This window comes from Gobius niger (assembly GCF_951799975.1).
Source record: "Gobius niger genome assembly, chromosome: 8".
Taxonomy (NCBI): Eukaryota; Metazoa; Chordata; class Actinopteri; order Gobiiformes; family Gobiidae; genus Gobius; species Gobius niger.
In genome coordinates, this window is record NC_136859.1 from 16,565,689 (window position 1) to 16,584,421 (window position 18,733).

At 42.2% G+C, this 18,733-nt stretch overlaps 1 protein-coding gene across 4 annotated transcripts in view; it reads left to right on the plus strand.

The window, feature by feature from the left end:
* Positions 1–18,733, plus strand: part of ptprub (protein tyrosine phosphatase receptor type Ub) — a 191,550-nt gene continuing 172,817 nt past the window's right edge. For all 4 annotated transcript variants that reach the window (XM_079560766.1, XM_079560767.1, XM_079560764.1 and 1 more), the window contains exon 1: positions 1–256. In XM_079560766.1, the coding sequence (XP_079416892.1) occupies positions 187–256 (70 nt within the window). In that variant the 5' untranslated portion in view covers positions 1–186. The remainder of the gene's footprint in view (positions 257–18,733) is intronic.

Genomic DNA, 18,733 nt, shown 5'->3' on the forward strand with positions numbered 1-18,733 from the left:
GTTTGCAGAAGTCGCCGTGCGGTGCCCTGTCTCCGTGTCTGCGCGCCGAAAAAGTCTTCTCACTGAGGAGGAGAGGGGCGATAGATGGGATAGGCTCTCCCTACAACTTACCCGGACCTTTCCAAGTGACCGAAATGATTCCTGCGACACATTTCAAGTGGACTTAAAAAAAAAAACAGCCTCAGCATGAACACCTGCGCCTTTCTGCTGATTTTAGCCGTCCAAATCTACGCCGATGGCATTGAAGGACCAACAGGTAAGGCGCATTCCCCCCCCCCCCCCACAACATCGATCTCCTTCTTTTGCAGCTTGTAAGTTTGTGGTTGTGAATAAAAGTTGCTGTAGCGCGCGGGGGGTTGGAAAACTCCGATAAAGTGTGTCCGTGTGGGTGCCAACTTCAACCCCGCTTGCAGCTCGTTTCGCACGCGCCCGCTTCTGTCGCGAAATGGATGAACTTTAATAGTGCGTAAAACTTTTGAGACATGCGTTTTTCATCGTCGAACAATTCCTGAAAGCTGTGATGGTGGGACGGGAGTGCGAACTTTGTGGGATTTTTCATTTCCCCAAACATTACGCGTGCTCTTCGGCGACAGCGATACTCCAGGTGTGAGATGAAGAAGAAGAAGCTGCTACACCTTTACGATCCCAGACAGTCAGAGCTCGCGTATTGTTTATTCATGGCGACAGTTATCCCCAAAGCAAAATCAAAGGCACTCCCACGGTGTAATATCCAGGATTTATGAGAACATATGGTGGAGGTTGCCTGAAGTGCGTGCTGGCTGGGGCTTGTGTGTCTGTAAAAAGAGTCTCAGTGTGTCTCCTTCCCCAAAAAAGTTATCCTATTGGTTGGTTTGTGATTTTACATTTATAAGAATATCTCAAGGTCTGTATTTGTCTGCCTTATTTCAATTCACTCTGAATTAGAAGAAGAAGAAAAATAAGTGCTGTTGTTGATTGATTTGGATTCATGGCTTCATAATCTTAAAAGCCCTCCCTGCTGCTTTATTATGGTGGGAGCAAACAGTGCAATTTCTTAAATTAGTTTTGGAGAATCTTTCAAAATTACTAATATCTAAATGGAAATCAGTGTCATAGCAGGTGCATTATAACATTGCCTTTCAGCACAGTCATTTACGCAATCGTGTTTCTTTTGAAGATTTCACCTCCAGAGAGACAGAGTTTGCTACATAGACACAGACGCAGAATATTTTAGGGACGATATAGCATTTAGACTGTGACCGCTTCTGCTTAGAAGAACAATGTGACATTTGCTTTTGAAAGAGTAAGTAATTAAATGGAAATCTGCGTTTTCTTCTACCTTTTGTCACTGTGTTTCTTGCTCGCAGCACAGTGATTCATGGGAGTCACGATAGGAGGACAACAAAGTAAGCAGGATGTGTATTGTCGAGAGGTTGATTGGAGCAGATCATTAAGAGGAATGAGCCGCGACATTTGAAGGATTAAATCACACACAGGTAATTAAAAGTGTGCAATGAAACGGCAACGCTTCTGTGTGAGACAGAGAGAGGGAGAGAGAGAGAGTGAGAGGGGCTGTCAACACAAATTCAGCCCCCTGTCAGTGATTTTAGTTTGTTAACCGGGGTGTTGCAGCCCTGCCCATCTGCACATGTACCTTCCCATTAGTGCCTAATAGTTACCTGCCCGTGTACGTGACTGCGGCTGGCCTCTTCGTGCTCCCACATCGTGAAATGAACAGGATGAAATGCAGCCTTGACTCCCTCCGTCTTTCCCAGCGTCGAGTTTGATTAACGCTGAAGATTCAGGCCACGCCTCAACCTTGGACGCTTAATAACAGTTAAGCTCGGACAGTCCTTCTGGGGTTTCTTGCCTTTTTCACCTGCTCCATATTTTTTTCATAACTGCTCTTTCTGAAATGATGGCTACACTCTCGCCTGCCAGAGCTGTGGATGAGAAATTTCAAAGTGTTGCGCAATGTTTAAATAAAATGCAATAACTATGTTTAGGGCTGCAAAGGGGTGGAAAATTCTCAATAATTTTCCAAAAACTTTCAATAGGAACTTTAGCTCAGACTTTTGAGAATTTCCCAAGATTAAAAACACTTTAATAATACAATACACACTATTAAACATTACATTTTTGCATCTTTTGTTGAGTAAATAATTAATGGACTAATAGTTACTCATCCCATTTCATTAGGTTTTTAACCATAAAACATATATTTGAGTCACATCCCAGGCTCCATATCCGTATGTCATAACATAACTTTCCTAAACCTACATTCTGCTCTTTCTAACAGGTTGTGGGACAAATGTCAAAGTTTTCATAATTAGTTTCACCATTTATTCACCTGTCTCTCACTCACAGCAAGATAAACGATGAGCAATCCTGTACGAAGAGTGGGCGGGGCCTGTGTCTGACACAGAGACGTATTAAACAGATTCAGAAGAATCTGTGCAGATGGACACATTGCACAGACTCTTAAAACTATTTACTGTAATACTGCAGGCACTTGCTTTGTGTTGGCCACACACCGAATACACAGTTCTTCAAACAGACCTGGCGAAGATGATTTCTTTGAGACTTTGTGATGTCTCCTATGATTGATATTTCAGTTCATAACTATCAGATCAGATTGTTATGCTGCAGTTTATGTCCCGTTTGAAACGAGGTGACATTCAGTTGTGTTAATTCCCTGTTAATTCCCATATATTCCTGTTAATTCCCATGGACATTTCCAATGTAGAAAACTCCCAGAATTTTGCAACTCTAACTATATTTAATATTGGCAACTAGGGTTGGGCCATATGGTATCGTATATCGTTATCGTAATATAATTTTTTATATTGCTGTGGACATGATGTGATTTATGTTACGCTCAGCTCCATCAGAGCCGCATAAACACTGACTGTAGAACACGGGAACAGGTGCTTACAAAGTAAAATGAAATGAAGGATCTACTGCTTGAGTAGATCATATTTGCGAGGGAAAAAAAAGAATGAAATACCTTTGCAATAGTCTTCCCAATAGGCATAAGGCTGGGATTTTGAAGTCATTTGTCCATTGTCAATTATATCGTCAAATATATTGTTATCGTGATATTTCTTTTTTTCATATTGTGATAGAGATTTTATGCCATATTGCCCTGCCCTATTGGCAATATTTTGTTCTTTTAATGTTTAGGGTAGTATGAATTATTGGGGCGACAGTGGTAAAGTGGGTCGTCTTTGGGCCTAATGGTAGAAGAAGATAGAAAAACGCTATATACTAAGTTGAGACCATTTACCATTAAGAAATACCAGCTCATACCTTCCCCAGTTATTACCTGTTATTATATTATTTGTTTTACTGTTGTTGCCTTTGCTGATAACACAATCATTTCTCAGTTTTTGTACAGCCCTGATGATAATAATGCTCGAAACGCTGAAATAAAAATATGGCATTCACATCACTTTTGCTCAAGGATGCTGAGCGGCGTGGACACAAAGTAAACCGTTTTAAAGCGTTCAATCTTGCATCCTGCTTTTTTTTCTTTTCTTTTTTTTTTTTTAATGGGTATCAAGACCTGGCCCGACACTTCCACCATGTCTTTGGAGAACAGAATAGATGGCCTTGCTCACGTCCCGTCTGTTTCCTCTATTAACCGCAAGTGTTGTCAAGTGAGGGGTGTAATTACCCACCCGTCTTCTGACTCATTGGCCGGTTTGATCTGAAGTTAAGACAGAATATCCTTTTTGCTCATCTCAGTGAATAAGGAGGCGCTTGGACCGAGATGAAAAGGACTATGAAGTGGTACGTCTGGTTAGAGCATGGAGGGGAATGGATAATGCCACCGCGCTGATAGCTACATAAACACTGGCTTTTGAGGATGTTTTAGGACCAAGAGGAGATAAGGACATTAAAGGTTGAATGTATGAAGTTATATCAGATTAGAGCAAACACTGATAAGGCAGGCCAAAGAAACTGCTGTAGTTGATTTCTTGTTTTACGGACTGCATATCTGTTCTCCCGTTTCTCTGGTTTATTATTGTTGCATTATTCATATCATGGCTCCTATTTGTAGCTGCTTGGCGTCCATTGCTGAAAGTATTAATACTGTACTATCTTTGTGAGTGGATGAAAAAGCCTGGGAAGCCGAACTTTCTGCACGTTAAGCTATTGTGACTTGGCCCAGGTTTGTAAAAAAAAAAAACCTGTTGCGATGTTTTACCGTATTCAGGAAGTCAATGAAATGATTTGCACTGAATCAACAGCTGATCCTTGTTTAAATATGAGCAGGGTGTTTTTGCTTGAGACCCACGGGTGCCATTGTTTTCCCTTCCATTTTGTACATCATGGAAAGCAGACCATCAGGACCTATGATCGAAGTTGAATGAAAAGATTTGCCCATATCTCCAAGTTAAAATAAAATCCGTCATAGTAGGAATTTTCAAACGTTGTCGTCTGGACTGGGCTGAAGGAGTGGGTTCCAGTTCCAGGCAGCGCAGCAATGAGAAAAGATCTGCATTAACCTCTTAGCACCCCCTTTGAACCGAGCACATGTTCTAGTTCGGCTTTACCCAAATCTAAAAGCTTCTTGAAAAAAGTGTTAAAATGAGGGGAAAATGTGACAAAAAAAGCAGCGAAAAAGTGGCAAAAAAACAACAAAGAGCGACAAATATGTGACAAAAAAAGAAACGAAAAAGTGGCAAAAAAGTGACAAACACGCAACAGAAAAATGACAAAGCGTGATGAAAACCTTTTAGATTTGGGTAAAGCTGGTTAATGCGGGTGTTTAACAGTGTGGATCTCTGCTCAGTATGGCGGGGTGATATTGACATAAACAAAACAACATCTTGATTGTCCTGAACACACTTTCCATTCTTTCCACCCCCCCATTTTTTATTAGCATTTTTCCCAATTTCCCCCCATTTGTTTCCCCTTTTAAATTCCACAGTTTAAAATCCCCCCCCCCCAATTTCCCCCATACTTTTTGCCCATTTCACCCCCAAATGTTTTCCAACTTTTCCCCCTTCCCTCCCTCTTGTTCCTCACATTTCTTGACATTGGAGATAAATTTGACATCGCCAATCCTCTAACTGTTCAGAAATACATGTCATTCTCACATCGGCTTAGCTGTTCATACTTCAGTCTCATCTCAGCTCCGGGATGTGTTTAATTTGGTGACTGATTTTAAAACCTACATTTGCAAAACCATTGTAATCAGAAATATCGCGATCCGATATTGCACCAAAATCGTGTGGTGCATCGCTCTTCTGTGGGTCTGTGTACCAGCCCTGACAGACGGCTGTTGTCCAGTGTGACTCAAGTTTATGTTTACTGCGTCGGTCTCCAGCCCCTAAAAATGCAATTGAGAGGGGAATGAGATATTAATTAATGACTGAACAGGGCACTTTTTCTAACTGTACGCTGCACATGTCCAGCAGTCTGCCTCCCCTGTCAGCCGCCGGTCCCATCCCTCATTGTCTTATGATGGATCTCACCTCAGTGTGCCCGGTGCTGAGTGGGCAGAGGCGTTTTGTGCTAAGCCTGTGATTGTTGTGCTTAATTAGCCCTGCTGAGCATTTCCACTCCCCATTACGATCCTTTTCCCTAAATCAGCTCTGCGTGTGTGTTTTTGCCAAGGTCTGTACTGTGAACCCATGCAGAGGAGAGCTTGTGCTTCTGAAAGGTCAAACACAGGTTGGCGGGTCCGTTTCTGAAGCAGCGTTAATGCCTGTGTTTTGAGAGCAGGGCATCTCCTCCGCTTTCTCTTTGTGCTTTTCAAATCACAAGTCTGTACCCAGTGGTTCAACAAAGAAACGCTGAAAGGAGCCGTCCGGAAGAAAATGAGCCCAATTGGAGCTACTTCCACCTGACACTTATTATCGTGCCGCGCTGCCTCTGTGAGAAGTGTGTTATTTAGGGGTCAGGAATCACGAAAAGCAAATTTTAATCTTTGAAGTAAACTTATGAAACAAAAGGCACAACACGAGCTGGGGAATTAGCAAAGCCCTGAAGCAAACTTTATTGAATAGCTGCTGTTCGTTCTTCACTTATTTCATTACTACAACCTAAATGTACTCAACCTTTACTTTTCATAAATGCAGATAATAAGGTGTTTATATAGAACAATGCAGAAAAGTACCATACAGAAAGTCTGGCTTATTTTTGTCAAATGTTAATGTGACATTTGTTTTTGAGGGGGAAATTAAAAAACATAATTAAAGCAAACAGCATTTTCTGTTGAATTAATGCTGTAATTACTACATATAGCGGCGACAAAGAACATAATCCACATAATATTATCCGTAGAATACAATGAGACATTTGCTCTTTGTCCTGACTTTGTAAACATGAGCATAATGAATTAATGCCGTGCGTGTGTGTCGTGTGAAGCAGCCTCTTCCATTAGCCCCTGATTGTGTCGAACCTGTAAGAGCAGGAAGCCTGTCGCGTTTAAGGTCCTACAGATCTGATTGACAGCGGCACGAGTGCACTCCACTGCGCTCTTTAACACCCCCCCCCGACACCTTCACAGACTAAAGGATCTTCCTCCTCCTCCACAGTGGCAGCAGGAGCACCAGCGCCCTGCGAGATGTTATTAATGTGCTATTGATTGTTCAGACTCCTGCAAAGTCCATTTTATCTCAATTTGATCAAAGTGGCGTCCTGTCGCTGGTGTGAAGGAATAGCGCAGGAGAACAAATTGGTCGACTTTGAGCAGTTGTAAGGTTGAAACTTATTTCAATGTGCCAATGAGCAAACTGTCTTTATTTAAAGACGCGATACACTATGTGAAAAGAAGTGGTTTATGTTTTCATGAAGTTTAAAGCAGGACTAAGTAGGGGTGGGCCATATCGGAAATGAAGGATGTTCAAACTGCTTGAGTAGATCATATTTGTGAGGAAATTAGTATGCCATTAAGAAATAAATAAAATATCACTGAATGAATCTTCCCAATAGGCGTAAGGCTGGGATTTTGAAGTATTTTGTCCATTGTCAATTATATCGTCAAATATATCGTTCTCATGATATTTCTTTTTTATATCGTGATATAGATTAAGGGCCATATCGCCCAGCCCTAGTACTAAGTAACTTGTTTACCTTAATAAATCTTTTACGTAGTCCCTCTAGGGGTAATACAAGTGTTAATGGGATGATTAGGGGGTGTTTCATCTCCCCCTGGTGTCTCTAGCCAGAAAAACACAATTGCAACTTCGCTTTCTACGGGTCGGAGGCGCAATACACACTAATAGAATCACGACGACGAAGCTAACAGGCTAACGGGCAAAGCTAACTGCGGGCGAGCACCACTTAAACTGTATTTACAGCCACGTTTGAGTGAGAAAAAGTATCTCCATTGTGTAATTGGATGTACAAAATCCCTCTCTCCCTTTGTTAGCGTAGTATTTACTCTCACGGACAAATAATGAGTAAAAAACCGCAACATGCTACGACACCTGCAGTGGCGTTTATGGCCTCTAGCGGCAAGAGTTACTTAGTACTGCTTTAAATTCAAAAAGTAAAAAAAACAAAAACCTTTTGATTAAACCAGTGTTTCCCAACCAGTTGTATGGGAGTATTTTAGCTTCATTTTTTAAAACAAAACTCTTTTAAATTCTGGATAATCTAAGTTTAGTTGACTACGTAAAAATATTGGCAGAATTTCTACAAAATAAACGACTCGAGGGGCCAGCGAGGCTACAAAGGTTGGGAACCACTGGATAAAACCACTAAAAAACCAGGGCAAACTGGAAACTAAATCAGATTGGAAACCTAAACGAGTATTCAGACTACACCAGGCTATGATTGGGCTTCGATCCTGTACATTTCCTATAGATTCATAGAGATAGACTATTGTGCTGCAAGTGGTTTTGTGCAACGGTAGCCATGTGCCTGCCTAATATCCTCAAACTGGCTCTTCTTTGCCACTTTCCACTTAGGCAGAGTGCGGCACTGCGGCTTGGACACTTGCATACAGATGTGTAATTATCTCCCAAAGACACTGGCAGTACGCTGAGGCGCTTCCCCGAGGCAGCAGACAACAAGACGGCAGAAAGTGGGTCTATAAGACTGATGCAGCGAGCAGCAGCACCACCACCCAGAGGAGAGAGAAAAGCCTCATGTGCAGTTTATATTTAGCCGTGTTTCACTTTTTATACCTTTCTCTGTGTCAACACGTTCAGGAGCAAATTCTTCAGGTGGCAGCGACAAAACAAATGCCGAGGTCAACAAAGTCAGGGTTCAGGATAAGGCCAGGAGCTCTGTTGAGACCAGTTGTTGAGCCGCCTGCTGTGCTCACTCTGTGACAGCCTCGTGAAATCGGATCCCGGGACGAGCCTTAAAGACAAAACAGCTTCTTCGGGGACATTCTCACCCCCTCCGCCCGTGTACAGTCTTTGTTTGTCTTGTGACTCATGCTCTTCAAGGAGAAGTAGAATTTCGAGTTAGGCTTGTCTTATTTGGGTCAAGAAATATGGTTTTGGAGTAAATCTGGTGATAAAATGTGTACTTACTAAACAGAAGCTCTCATGTGTGTAAGGCCAGCAGAGACACAGGGCTTCATGTGTGACTTGAAATGTCTTTGCTCCACTATGGCTTCATCCTCTTCCATTTGTTCCTTGTTGCAGAATGTCGGGCCTTTTGTGGCTCCCCTGCTGTAGCGGCTCCTGTACGTCTGGGGCAGGTTCTGACAGCCGCAGTGTGACACAGGTGTCAGCTGCTGTCACTGACTTAAAACCAAAGCTGAGCTATTAATCTTCCTTAAAACAGTCACTTTAAAAAAAAGACATTTTTCCAAAATTGCGAAGGTCTAATGAAAACTATGTGAGTGTAGAAGATGCAAAAACGACTTACTACAGACTAGGGGTAGCCTGGCCTTAGCCATCCGTAAACTCTGGTCAATTCTAATTTCCCTACATGTACGTTTGGGTCTGATCTCAGTGGCCGTGCTACATCGGTTGAATTTCAACCTACCATTCAGCGAGTTTGGCAATGGACGCGGATACGAAAGCAATGGAAGCTCTTCAATCCGTCCTGGCTCGGCTCCCAAATATCCACAAATTGAAAATGAAGCCTTGGAATGTGTAAGGATGCTCCAAGAGTTATGATTGAGCTGCTTCACTCACTCGGGCGCATTACATATGTCATGACCAAACGCAAGCGAAATTCAGATCCAATCATTTCAAAGGAGTTCACTCCTCCCACCTGAAAACGGAGCTCAGTTGTGATCCAGACCCTTGTACGAAACGAAATGGTCTGGTAAAACAAGTCTAGACTAGAGGTAGATTGACATATCGGCCAATATTTGGGTATTTCACAATATCGGCTACCGGCCGATCTTATGCCGGTTAAAGGCTGATATCTCCAACTTCCTTGGCCTCAGGGGAGCGGAACATTTGTGCACCTCATATGTTTTTTACTGCAGACTTCTTGTTATAATTTCGGAACCATATGAGATAGACTTACCGTTTGTTGTTTTGGAATCTGCTGATTTTTGTCTGTAAAACGAGCTAAAGCCACTAGACTGGAATGTCTTGAATAAATCAGCCCTGTGCTCCTAATAAAGCGCCCCCCGCTGTCACAATTCATCACCGATATTTGACGTTTAGAAACATCACACAGGTTTATAGACAAGACATTTGGAAAATTCAGCCAAAAATATTGGCATTGTCCAATAAAAATCCACAAGACAAACCCATATCGGTCGAACTGCTGACTATCTTTAGCCTTGTTTTTCCACGCCTGTTGCATTACTGCATGTTGACAGATTATCAGAGCAGTTGGTTTCTAGAGTAATAATCGTTTCATTGTCAGATTGTGACTCAGCAAACATTATTGTTTTTAACCAATTTTGTGTAGTTTCAATAAGGTGTCTCTGCTTTTGAGTGATAATAGATGATGTGCATTTGGAACACAGGGGACAGTTGATTTTGCTGTATTGATTTGTTAAGTATTTATCTTATATCTTTAGTATTTACCCTTTATCTTCCTCATTGAAATAAGCAGGAGTGGTGTGTCATAGTTATTGATTTTTTTAAAATCTAACTTTCAAACATAGCAGGTAAGCAAAACCTTGTGGACTATAACTCAAACATGCGTAATCGTGTTTTTGTTCAGCTCGCCTTTTTCCCTGAATGTTTTCTGTTGCTTCAAGAAACAGCACTGAGAAATACTTAAACTTAATGAAAAGCCCGAGCTGTTGGTGGTCTATTTGCGGAAAGTGTCAAATCTTCTGTCAAAATGCGCCGCATCCACAAATTTATATTTCTGTTTAGCATTTTTAGAGTGGAATCATTTGTGGCATTACAGCTGTGCGACGGTTGCGTTCTGTTTCATCAGAGCTTCATGTGGAGAAAATTACACAACGCCCTGTCAGTTCTTTGTAGCAGCTAAGTAACTTTTACTATTTATGAATGCGCGTGACTCCCATTCTACTCGTGACCACGGGGGCATTGAAGCAGTTTCTTATTTACATGTAAATAGAAACAATCGGTGAAGCCGCTTTAATAAGCCCTGTGCACTGGATTCTGACCGCTCTTCTCTTTGTGGAGTAGCATAAGCAGACAGAGGCAGTTTTTTTTTTGAGGAGTGCAGCCAGCTTTGGGTTGCTTTGGTCTGGTTCAGGTGCTGAAGTGAGGCCGAACAAAAGCACAGCCTATTGATTTCTCAAAGCGTCTGTCACACTCAGCTTATTGTCTTCTTCCTCTTGAAACTCTGCCTTCGATCCTCGGTGACCTCCCTTCGCGCCGCTCCTCGCTTTGATACCACTCTTTTGCAGCACTTTACACCAGGGGCTACCATTTCGTCGTAAAAAAAACACCTCTGGCGCCTTTTGTGTGTTTTTGAGGTATTCCAGTGCAGGTAGGATGGATGCCCTTTTTGCAGAAGTTTCTATACAGCTGCAGGTTTCAGCCGTCATTAACATTAACTGATTGTGTGGAAACAGTATGTATTATTCACAGACAAGGTGGTACATGTGCCGCAGGCTAAAAGATGGCTCACATGTCTCTATCTTGTGTATTAAACAGCAGGCTTTGAAGACATACTAATGAACAGAGAGAACACCAGACCGACAAAATATGTGTCCTTTTGCCTTTAGATCATTGTTCAGATTATTGTGTGGCTACAGAACACACACTTTGTTAAAATGCCACCATGTGATGTTTGCCAAGGTTATCTTCCCTGGAGGGCTGTGCACAGGTGGCATTTACTGCTGCTTCAGTCGGCTCAGGGCCCTTCAGGGTCCCCCTCGCTTCCTGGATTTGGCCCCGGCTGCATAGCGTTCCTATGAGACGGCCCATCGAACCCTTTGAAAGAGCTTTGTTTGTTCCTGTGCCGCTGGAGTGAACTGGAGGGGCCAGGCAGCCATGTCCTGTGGAATCTTGAGAAGGTGATTCTCTTTAAAAGCCATTATCCAATTGTGTTTTTTTTTGTCACGGTTCAGAACTCCCTTCTCTCCTTAACGACTGCTTAGCTACCTTTCCCGGTTAAAAATGTAAATCAGAACTAAAGAGAACTTTGCATCTGTTGCCTTTCAATCTTGCACGTTACCTGATGCTTCAGCAATACTTTGAAGAGTGCCCTGAATATTTGCCATTTTTCCAGATGACTCTTTGTCCTTACTTATGCAGGTGTGCTTGACTGACCTTGAACGAACAGAAATTAGTTTTTTTTTGCTCACTGGCATTCACTGGTAACCCCTCGTTACTAGGGCCCGACCGATATATCGGGCCGATATCTCCGGGACCGAAAGTGATCGAGACCTACCTCCCACAACTTCCTTGTTCACCTATTTTACATGTTTTAGTTTATAAACTTTTGCGTATATTTTCAGAACTGTTTTTTGTTTTGGAATCTACTGATTTTTGCCTTTCAAACAAGCTCCCTCTGAAGTAACTACTAAACATGAATATTCAGCAGTGGTGCATACTGGCATCGGCCAATCAAAACACCCGATAGTCGTTTAGTTTAGTTTATTGAAAGGACAGTGTGCAGTTAGATTAAAAAGATTGCTGCCAGATTTAGCACCATGCTAATTTCCATCTGTAATCCCCACATCTTTCTTTATATTTCTTTGACTGAAACCTTTACTATTGTAATAAATGCTGAACTTTAGCCTATTTGAGAGAGAGAAAAACAAAAACAATCAAATTAAATTACTTAAAATATGGGCCTTTATGTCGGCTATCGGCCATGCCAACCCCCTTCATATCGGTATCGGTATCGGACACCGAAAATCCATCTTGGTCGGGCCCAACTTGTTACTGTGCGACTTTAACCACTGTCAAAGTCAAGCCCAAAAGCACATAAAGAATCCATGCTTTCCCCACCGTGTGCACGCTTGTTTTCAAAAGAATAAAAATGGTCTCACTCATGATTTGGGTATAAGTTGCATGGACTGGAATGAACAGAAGACCTTTGGCTGCTTTTGATCGTTTTCATCAATTGAGCCGGTACAAAGGAAGAGAACGGCTCGACATAACCACAAGCCACAAACGCGCAAGAGCCCACAGAGCCCATGGGTGCTGTTAACAATGGGCTTAATTCAATGCACCAACAGAAAATTGTAATTATTGCTTTCCCAGGTTTACATGTGGGTGTTGCACAAGCCGGCCAGGGCCCGCTCTGTGCTTAGTGTATGTCCAAGTGCCAGATTGTTCCCACCTGATTATAGTGTACTGTATGCAAACATTTGCCAACTCCTTTGGCCATTTTCGACGTCCATAAATCACCGACATGTTCTTTGTTTGCTTTGTTCTTCTACAGTGGAATTGCTAATGAGAGAATTAGCATAGAGCGCTAATATTTCTCTGATGATAAATTCTTGGCAGCGCCCAAGATTAAAGGAGCAGCTTTTGTGTTTAGAGAGAGGTAAGTGTGCACATTGCGCTCGGGACTTCTGCAGATCGGAGCCTTAGCCTATTTCGGACAACCGGGGTAATTAAGAACGGGCTTAGTCTGGGATTATGTCGGTGAGTAGGCTGATGGCAGGGGACAGCGGTGAAGGCATTAGAAGAATACTGGTTAATGTGGGTATTACTGCTCTTAGCGCTGGTATCATGTGACATTAAGGCAGCTGACAATGGAGGCCCGTTGATGCTAAGATCCTGAGCTTGTCGCTAATAGGCTTTATTCCTGATAGCTTTGTTTACACACTCCACCCTCTTTCTTTATCTCCCTTCCTCATGCATTCAGACTTTCACAATTTGTCTCAGCCTAATTAGAAAATGGAAATATTTTGCCGTACACGTCCCTGGGGCATTTTTTGCTCCGTTCTGAAGTATTTGCCTTACTACAGCACCTTTGAAATGCAGCGTATGTGACTGTTCCTCTCCCTCTCTCTCGCTCTCTCTGGTGAAAGCACACACACTCTTGTCTAGTTTGGAGATATTTTTGTAGAATGTAATTAATGTTCTCATTAAAAGAGGGAACGAGCTGGAGGGCTGAACTAAAAGCCCGATACCCCTGGGTGCCTGCCCTCATCTTCTTTAGGAAAGCATGAATAGATGGTGCGCGGCTTCAGAAACAAAGAGAAACTGAGCTCGTTACTTTCTTGGACCTGCCCTTTATTGTGAAGGTGCACGCAGTATAGTAACCTGATTCTTACAGCCCGCTCTCCACATGTTGTTTTGAGAATAATATGGAACCGGCCAGTGTGAGCAACAACGTACGGAGCTGATCAAATGCAAAAGGTCGTATCAAATGATCCGTCAAATTTCCTCTATTACTTTCTGACAAAGTGCTCTTATTTCTGGAATCAGCAGATACAATGCGTTTCTCTAAGTGGTTTGTTGGCAGAATTAACAGCGCATGACTCGATACAGAAATGCTTTGTGTTGACCTTATTGAGAGGGAGCGCTGAATTGTTTTCCACAGTCTTTAAAGGCTAATCCCATCAGAGGAAGTGCACCGCGTGGAAGCCGAACAGCAGTCACATCTGAGCCCGTGCTGCCAGAACTAGGCAGACAGGAATGTGTTTGTCTGCCTTGCTTGGCTTTACTCAATCCTGGCTCCAAAACAAAAAGGGAAAAGTTCTCAGTGGCTGTTGACTTCTTTATGCCACTTTCTGAACTGTGATAAGAGCTTATTGTCCGGGTGGATGAAAGCGCTAGACAACTTTTGATTGGAATTCATTGTGGGTTTGTGGAGATGTAATTGTGGCCTGGCTGTCATTATGGCCAATGAATTAACCAGGTTTACCTCGGAGGGAAGGCTTCCCGCTCCGCTGCCTGTCTGTTGGCCCGGTTAGGCACACATCCTCCTGGGGCAATGGTCTCTTTCAGTTTTGCGGCGATGGAACCGAGGATTTATCCCAGTCCAGTGACTCCCTGTGGCGCCTGCCGGAGGATTTAACAGCCTTCTGTCAGTCTTTCTGCGTCTCCACAGAGATCCGCAGATTTTTCCTTTGGCCACAATATTGGTCTGGGCCAACACCTGCAGCTGATGCGTTTTATTTGAAAATTAATAATGGGGGAAGTGAGAGGTGACCATGTGAAACCACTGAGATAACACAGTGGTTTGGTGTGGAATTTCCTGCCCTGTTGACATTGGCTATAAACCAGATAAATACCCTCATTTATGTAAAAGCTGTCATTATTGTGTGAGCTATAATTAAAGGTCCTACATTATGAGTCATTCAGGCTTTTACAACTACATAGCCTTTGGTAATTTGTGTATTATCCCGAGTTATACAAATGTAGTTACACATAACGCCAGCATTATATTGCATTATATTTCATTGCAGCTTGTATTTTAGGATGTGGTTATGTAAGGGATAATATATTGTTCCGCTTGTACCATGGTTTGCCTATTTTTTTTAAGTCCCTGGAGTTATCTAACTTTTTAAGCTGTTTTACCTGAAGCTAGTTCCAGCTCAATTGAGTTGAATCAAGTATTCACCCAGACCATGGTATAAGCACTTTTAGAACAAAGGTTTACGGTCATTTTTATGCCTGAGAGTTCACAGTGTCTATTATCGTTAGAGTCAATAATGTTGTTTATCGCGATACTTTCCTGCCTCAATATATCGAACTTCAAATCTGTTATCGTCACAGGCCTAGTGACTTACGATATGCGATACGGCTGTGCATTATCGCGATCATGATATTTTTGCAATATTTCACTGATATTTCAACGTGATCTGGTCCATTCACAAATGACAAGTAACTAAAACACTTGAGAAACGCTACATCCGGACCAAAGCAAGACTCTAACTGAACAAAATTAGGAAATGTTTCACTCAAACTGAACTTTTACACATTTATAAGTTCAATGCATTGTTTGTTTTTGGCCGAGTTTGCAAAAAAAAATGTGTGGATCTCAGTCCGATGTCGACTTTAGTGATGTTGCGATATACTGTGGCTTCTTGCGATACGGATATTGCATCACCTATTATCACGATACGATATATTGCGATATATTGTGCAGCCCTAATGGTTAAAACCTCATAAGTCAGTTTTGCATCAGTCCTTTGATAACTTGTATTGCTTTATGACTCTTTGTCGGCCAGTTTATCCTCTGCATTTGACTCATTATTCAACAAACCAGGAGCAGTGAGCCAGGATCTTGATCAGCTGGTTGGGTTAGCCTACTCTGTTAGGTTGTAGCCCTCCAGGTTCTTGACTTGGCATTTGATTAATTGAAGGTTGTAATTCCTGGAAATTCATAATGCCACCAGCGACAAATATTCTTCTTTCTGGGGACTCTTTTCATCTCTGTTGTGGACCTGATGACAGTCACAGAAAATGCAGCCAGGTGCTCAAAAGGGCACAGTAATTCAGGCCTCGCGACAACAACACAATTCAAAAAGTAGGTTATCTCCAAATTTGTGTCCCAACAGATGTTTTGCTCATAATCAATCGTGGTGTTGTTTTTTCTGCCAGAGCTGGAGCCTGAAGCAGCTGGAGAAAGTGTGGTGGCTGATTTACTGGAAGACACACAGAGAATGCACCTGCTTTTCCACAGCTGTCGTCTGCTTTTCAAATTGAGCCATTTTTACCTTTCGGGCTCTTTTCTTGATGGGTTTGTAATCTTAAAACAAAAGTTAGATTTATAAGGCTTGGCTGGAATCCACTTTTTCCTGTTGTTTGACGGCCTTCGAAAAGCCATTCATCAATAGCTGACAGGTGCGTTTTATTGGACGGACCAAATTTTACTGACTTTCCTTCACCTGTTCTCTCCCTCAAGGCGGCTCAGGAATCTGCATCAGTGCTTTTTAGGGAAGAATTTGGATGCGGAGAAAGCTCAAAGCCAATCTGTCTTTGACAATGTGCCCGTCTGCCTGCCTCCCCAGGCACTCATTAAGCCAGTTTGTGAAAGTGTGTGCTTCCGGAGGTTGTGATGGAGGGGAAAAGCATTCACGTATCGGAGGTTAAAAGACCCCCGACAGAGACGTAATTTCCAAACCCGGAGCGAAGGGAGAAGCTAACTTCATTAGTCAGTTCCCGCTGTACGCATTAACTTCATTATACTAACCCAGTCTGCAGTGCAAGTGTCACACCTGCATCTATGTAAATGTGCGACGTTTTTCTCCCCCTGGAGTGTGTGCGTAAGGGAATGAAGGAGGGTCAATTGGCGCCCGGGGGAATTTTAGTGGCTCCGCAATTTGCAAGAATATAATGAGCAGGTAAAGCAACCTCAAAACTCCCTTTCTGTAATTCACTCAATTGAAGTCACACTTGCGTTGGAGCATGCCCGTGCGTGTGCAGACAGGCAAACAAGCTTTTGTCGAGGTCACTGTAGCAACAAAAAATGTGTCACTATGAAGACTCCTTCCTGAGGCGACGCGCTGCTTTCCCAAAACCGCTTCTGCATAGTTTACACGATCAAACATCTGATACCTCAAAAACACAAACAGATACTACAATGAGCAACACATATAACAGCCTGTATGTTATTGAAGTGACAAAAAAAATCCCTGCATGAATAAAGCTTCATGGTTTATGGTTTTCAAAATATCTCTTGCTGCAGTTGTACTGTTATGTTACTCCAGTCCTTTCTTTGTTAGTTTGCCATTGTAAGTGCTCATGCTTTCAAACGGCCTGTGGTCATCGCTGACGTACTCTGTTTCCACAGTTTCAGTTTGCGCCGCTATCAGTTAACAGATCTTTTACATAAACATTCACACTCTCGCTCCCTATGCCTTTAACAAAAAGGGCAAACATTAACCTCTTTTAACCCGGATCGATCGGCCTCAGCTCGGGTCAAGACACAGAGCTCTCGATTATGGTCTCGGTGTAGGTTTACACTTGTGCTCCTGCTGCGAATGCCCCCGAGACAAAGCAACGGCACAATAGCTTTAAGTGGAAGGCAGCGAGGCAAAACAATCATATCTGTCTTGTTCTTATCCCCGGTATTGACTGAGCTGGAGTTGATTTTTCTCCGTGGTTTGTGTGCAGTGTCTTGTGAATGTGAGCGTATGCATCAGATTAAACACTTTAGTTTTCTCACGGGAACTTTATCTTTTATGAATAGTCCTAAGGTTGTGCAATTAGGTACAATAAAGTCAAAATCAAAGAGTGAATCATTGTAATTAGCTTATCCCAAAGACTACAATTAGACCAACGAGTACATTTGGCTTAAAACCTGCTAAACCATCCCTTTAAATATGTTCTGAAACACATGTGATTCTTGTTATAGCTGAGCAACATTTCAGTGCTTTCTCACTTGTTAATGCTCCTGGACCTGATTAAAACATACACAGAGAACTGAAGATTTACTGAAGTTTGTAATCCTTAAACATTAGGGCTGGGACAAAATACAAAAAGACTGGCCTATAGGCTGTGACCTTTGAGATTTGGTTAAAGCTGAACTGGAGAAAATGCACTTGTTTAAGGTGGGGGTGAAGAGGTTAAGTGAATAATATGCACAAATATGTTGCCTTTTAGTGGTCAGCATAGCACCTTTACTTTCCATCACAGTGGCATCTATGACGCTCCAGGATCAATTGTTTTTAGTTTCTTGTAATTTTTCACTGCTGTCGGACCCTCCCACCATAAAACCTACAAAACAATTGAGCTGGGGTGTTGGAGAGGCTGCTGTGATGGAAAATAAAGGCGCCATGCTGAGCACTCACATAGCTGCTGGGTCACTCAAAGGTCAATTACGCACAAATACAAAGTTAGTTTTTTGCTTTAAAAGTTCCGTAATGCATCTTTAACACTTCAATGCAAGTGAACTTTTCACACATTTTAGGGTAAACACATTACTTATCGTAATTACTTATTGTATTGTGATACGTATCGGATCATCATCATCCCAGCTGCTAAACAAGAATCGCATGTATTTTAAACCCTCCCTATAGTGTTCTCAACTACAGAATGAGCAAGTTTTCAAAATAATCAGATCCTAAAGTGACGGGTTATTTCTCAACCTAAGGATGTAGCAATTTTGTGACGGATAGACATATATACATTATATTTCATGTTTATAATAATAATAATAATGCATTGGTTTTATATAGCGCTTTTCTGGACACTCAAAGACGCTTTACATTGCACTATTCATTCACTCCATACTCGGTGGTGGTAAGCTACTATTGTAGCCACAGCTGCCCTGGGGTAGACTGACGGAAGCGAGGCAACCAGTTTATTGCAGCTTGTGTGATATTTTAGGATATGATTATGAAAGGGATAATGCATTGACCCGCTTATACCATGGTTTGCTTATTTTTTTAAGTCCCTGGGCTGGAGTTATCTCACTTTTTAAGCTGTTTATCGTTGGAAACAGCTTAAAAACGGACTAGGTGTAAATTATGACTTTTTGACGGACA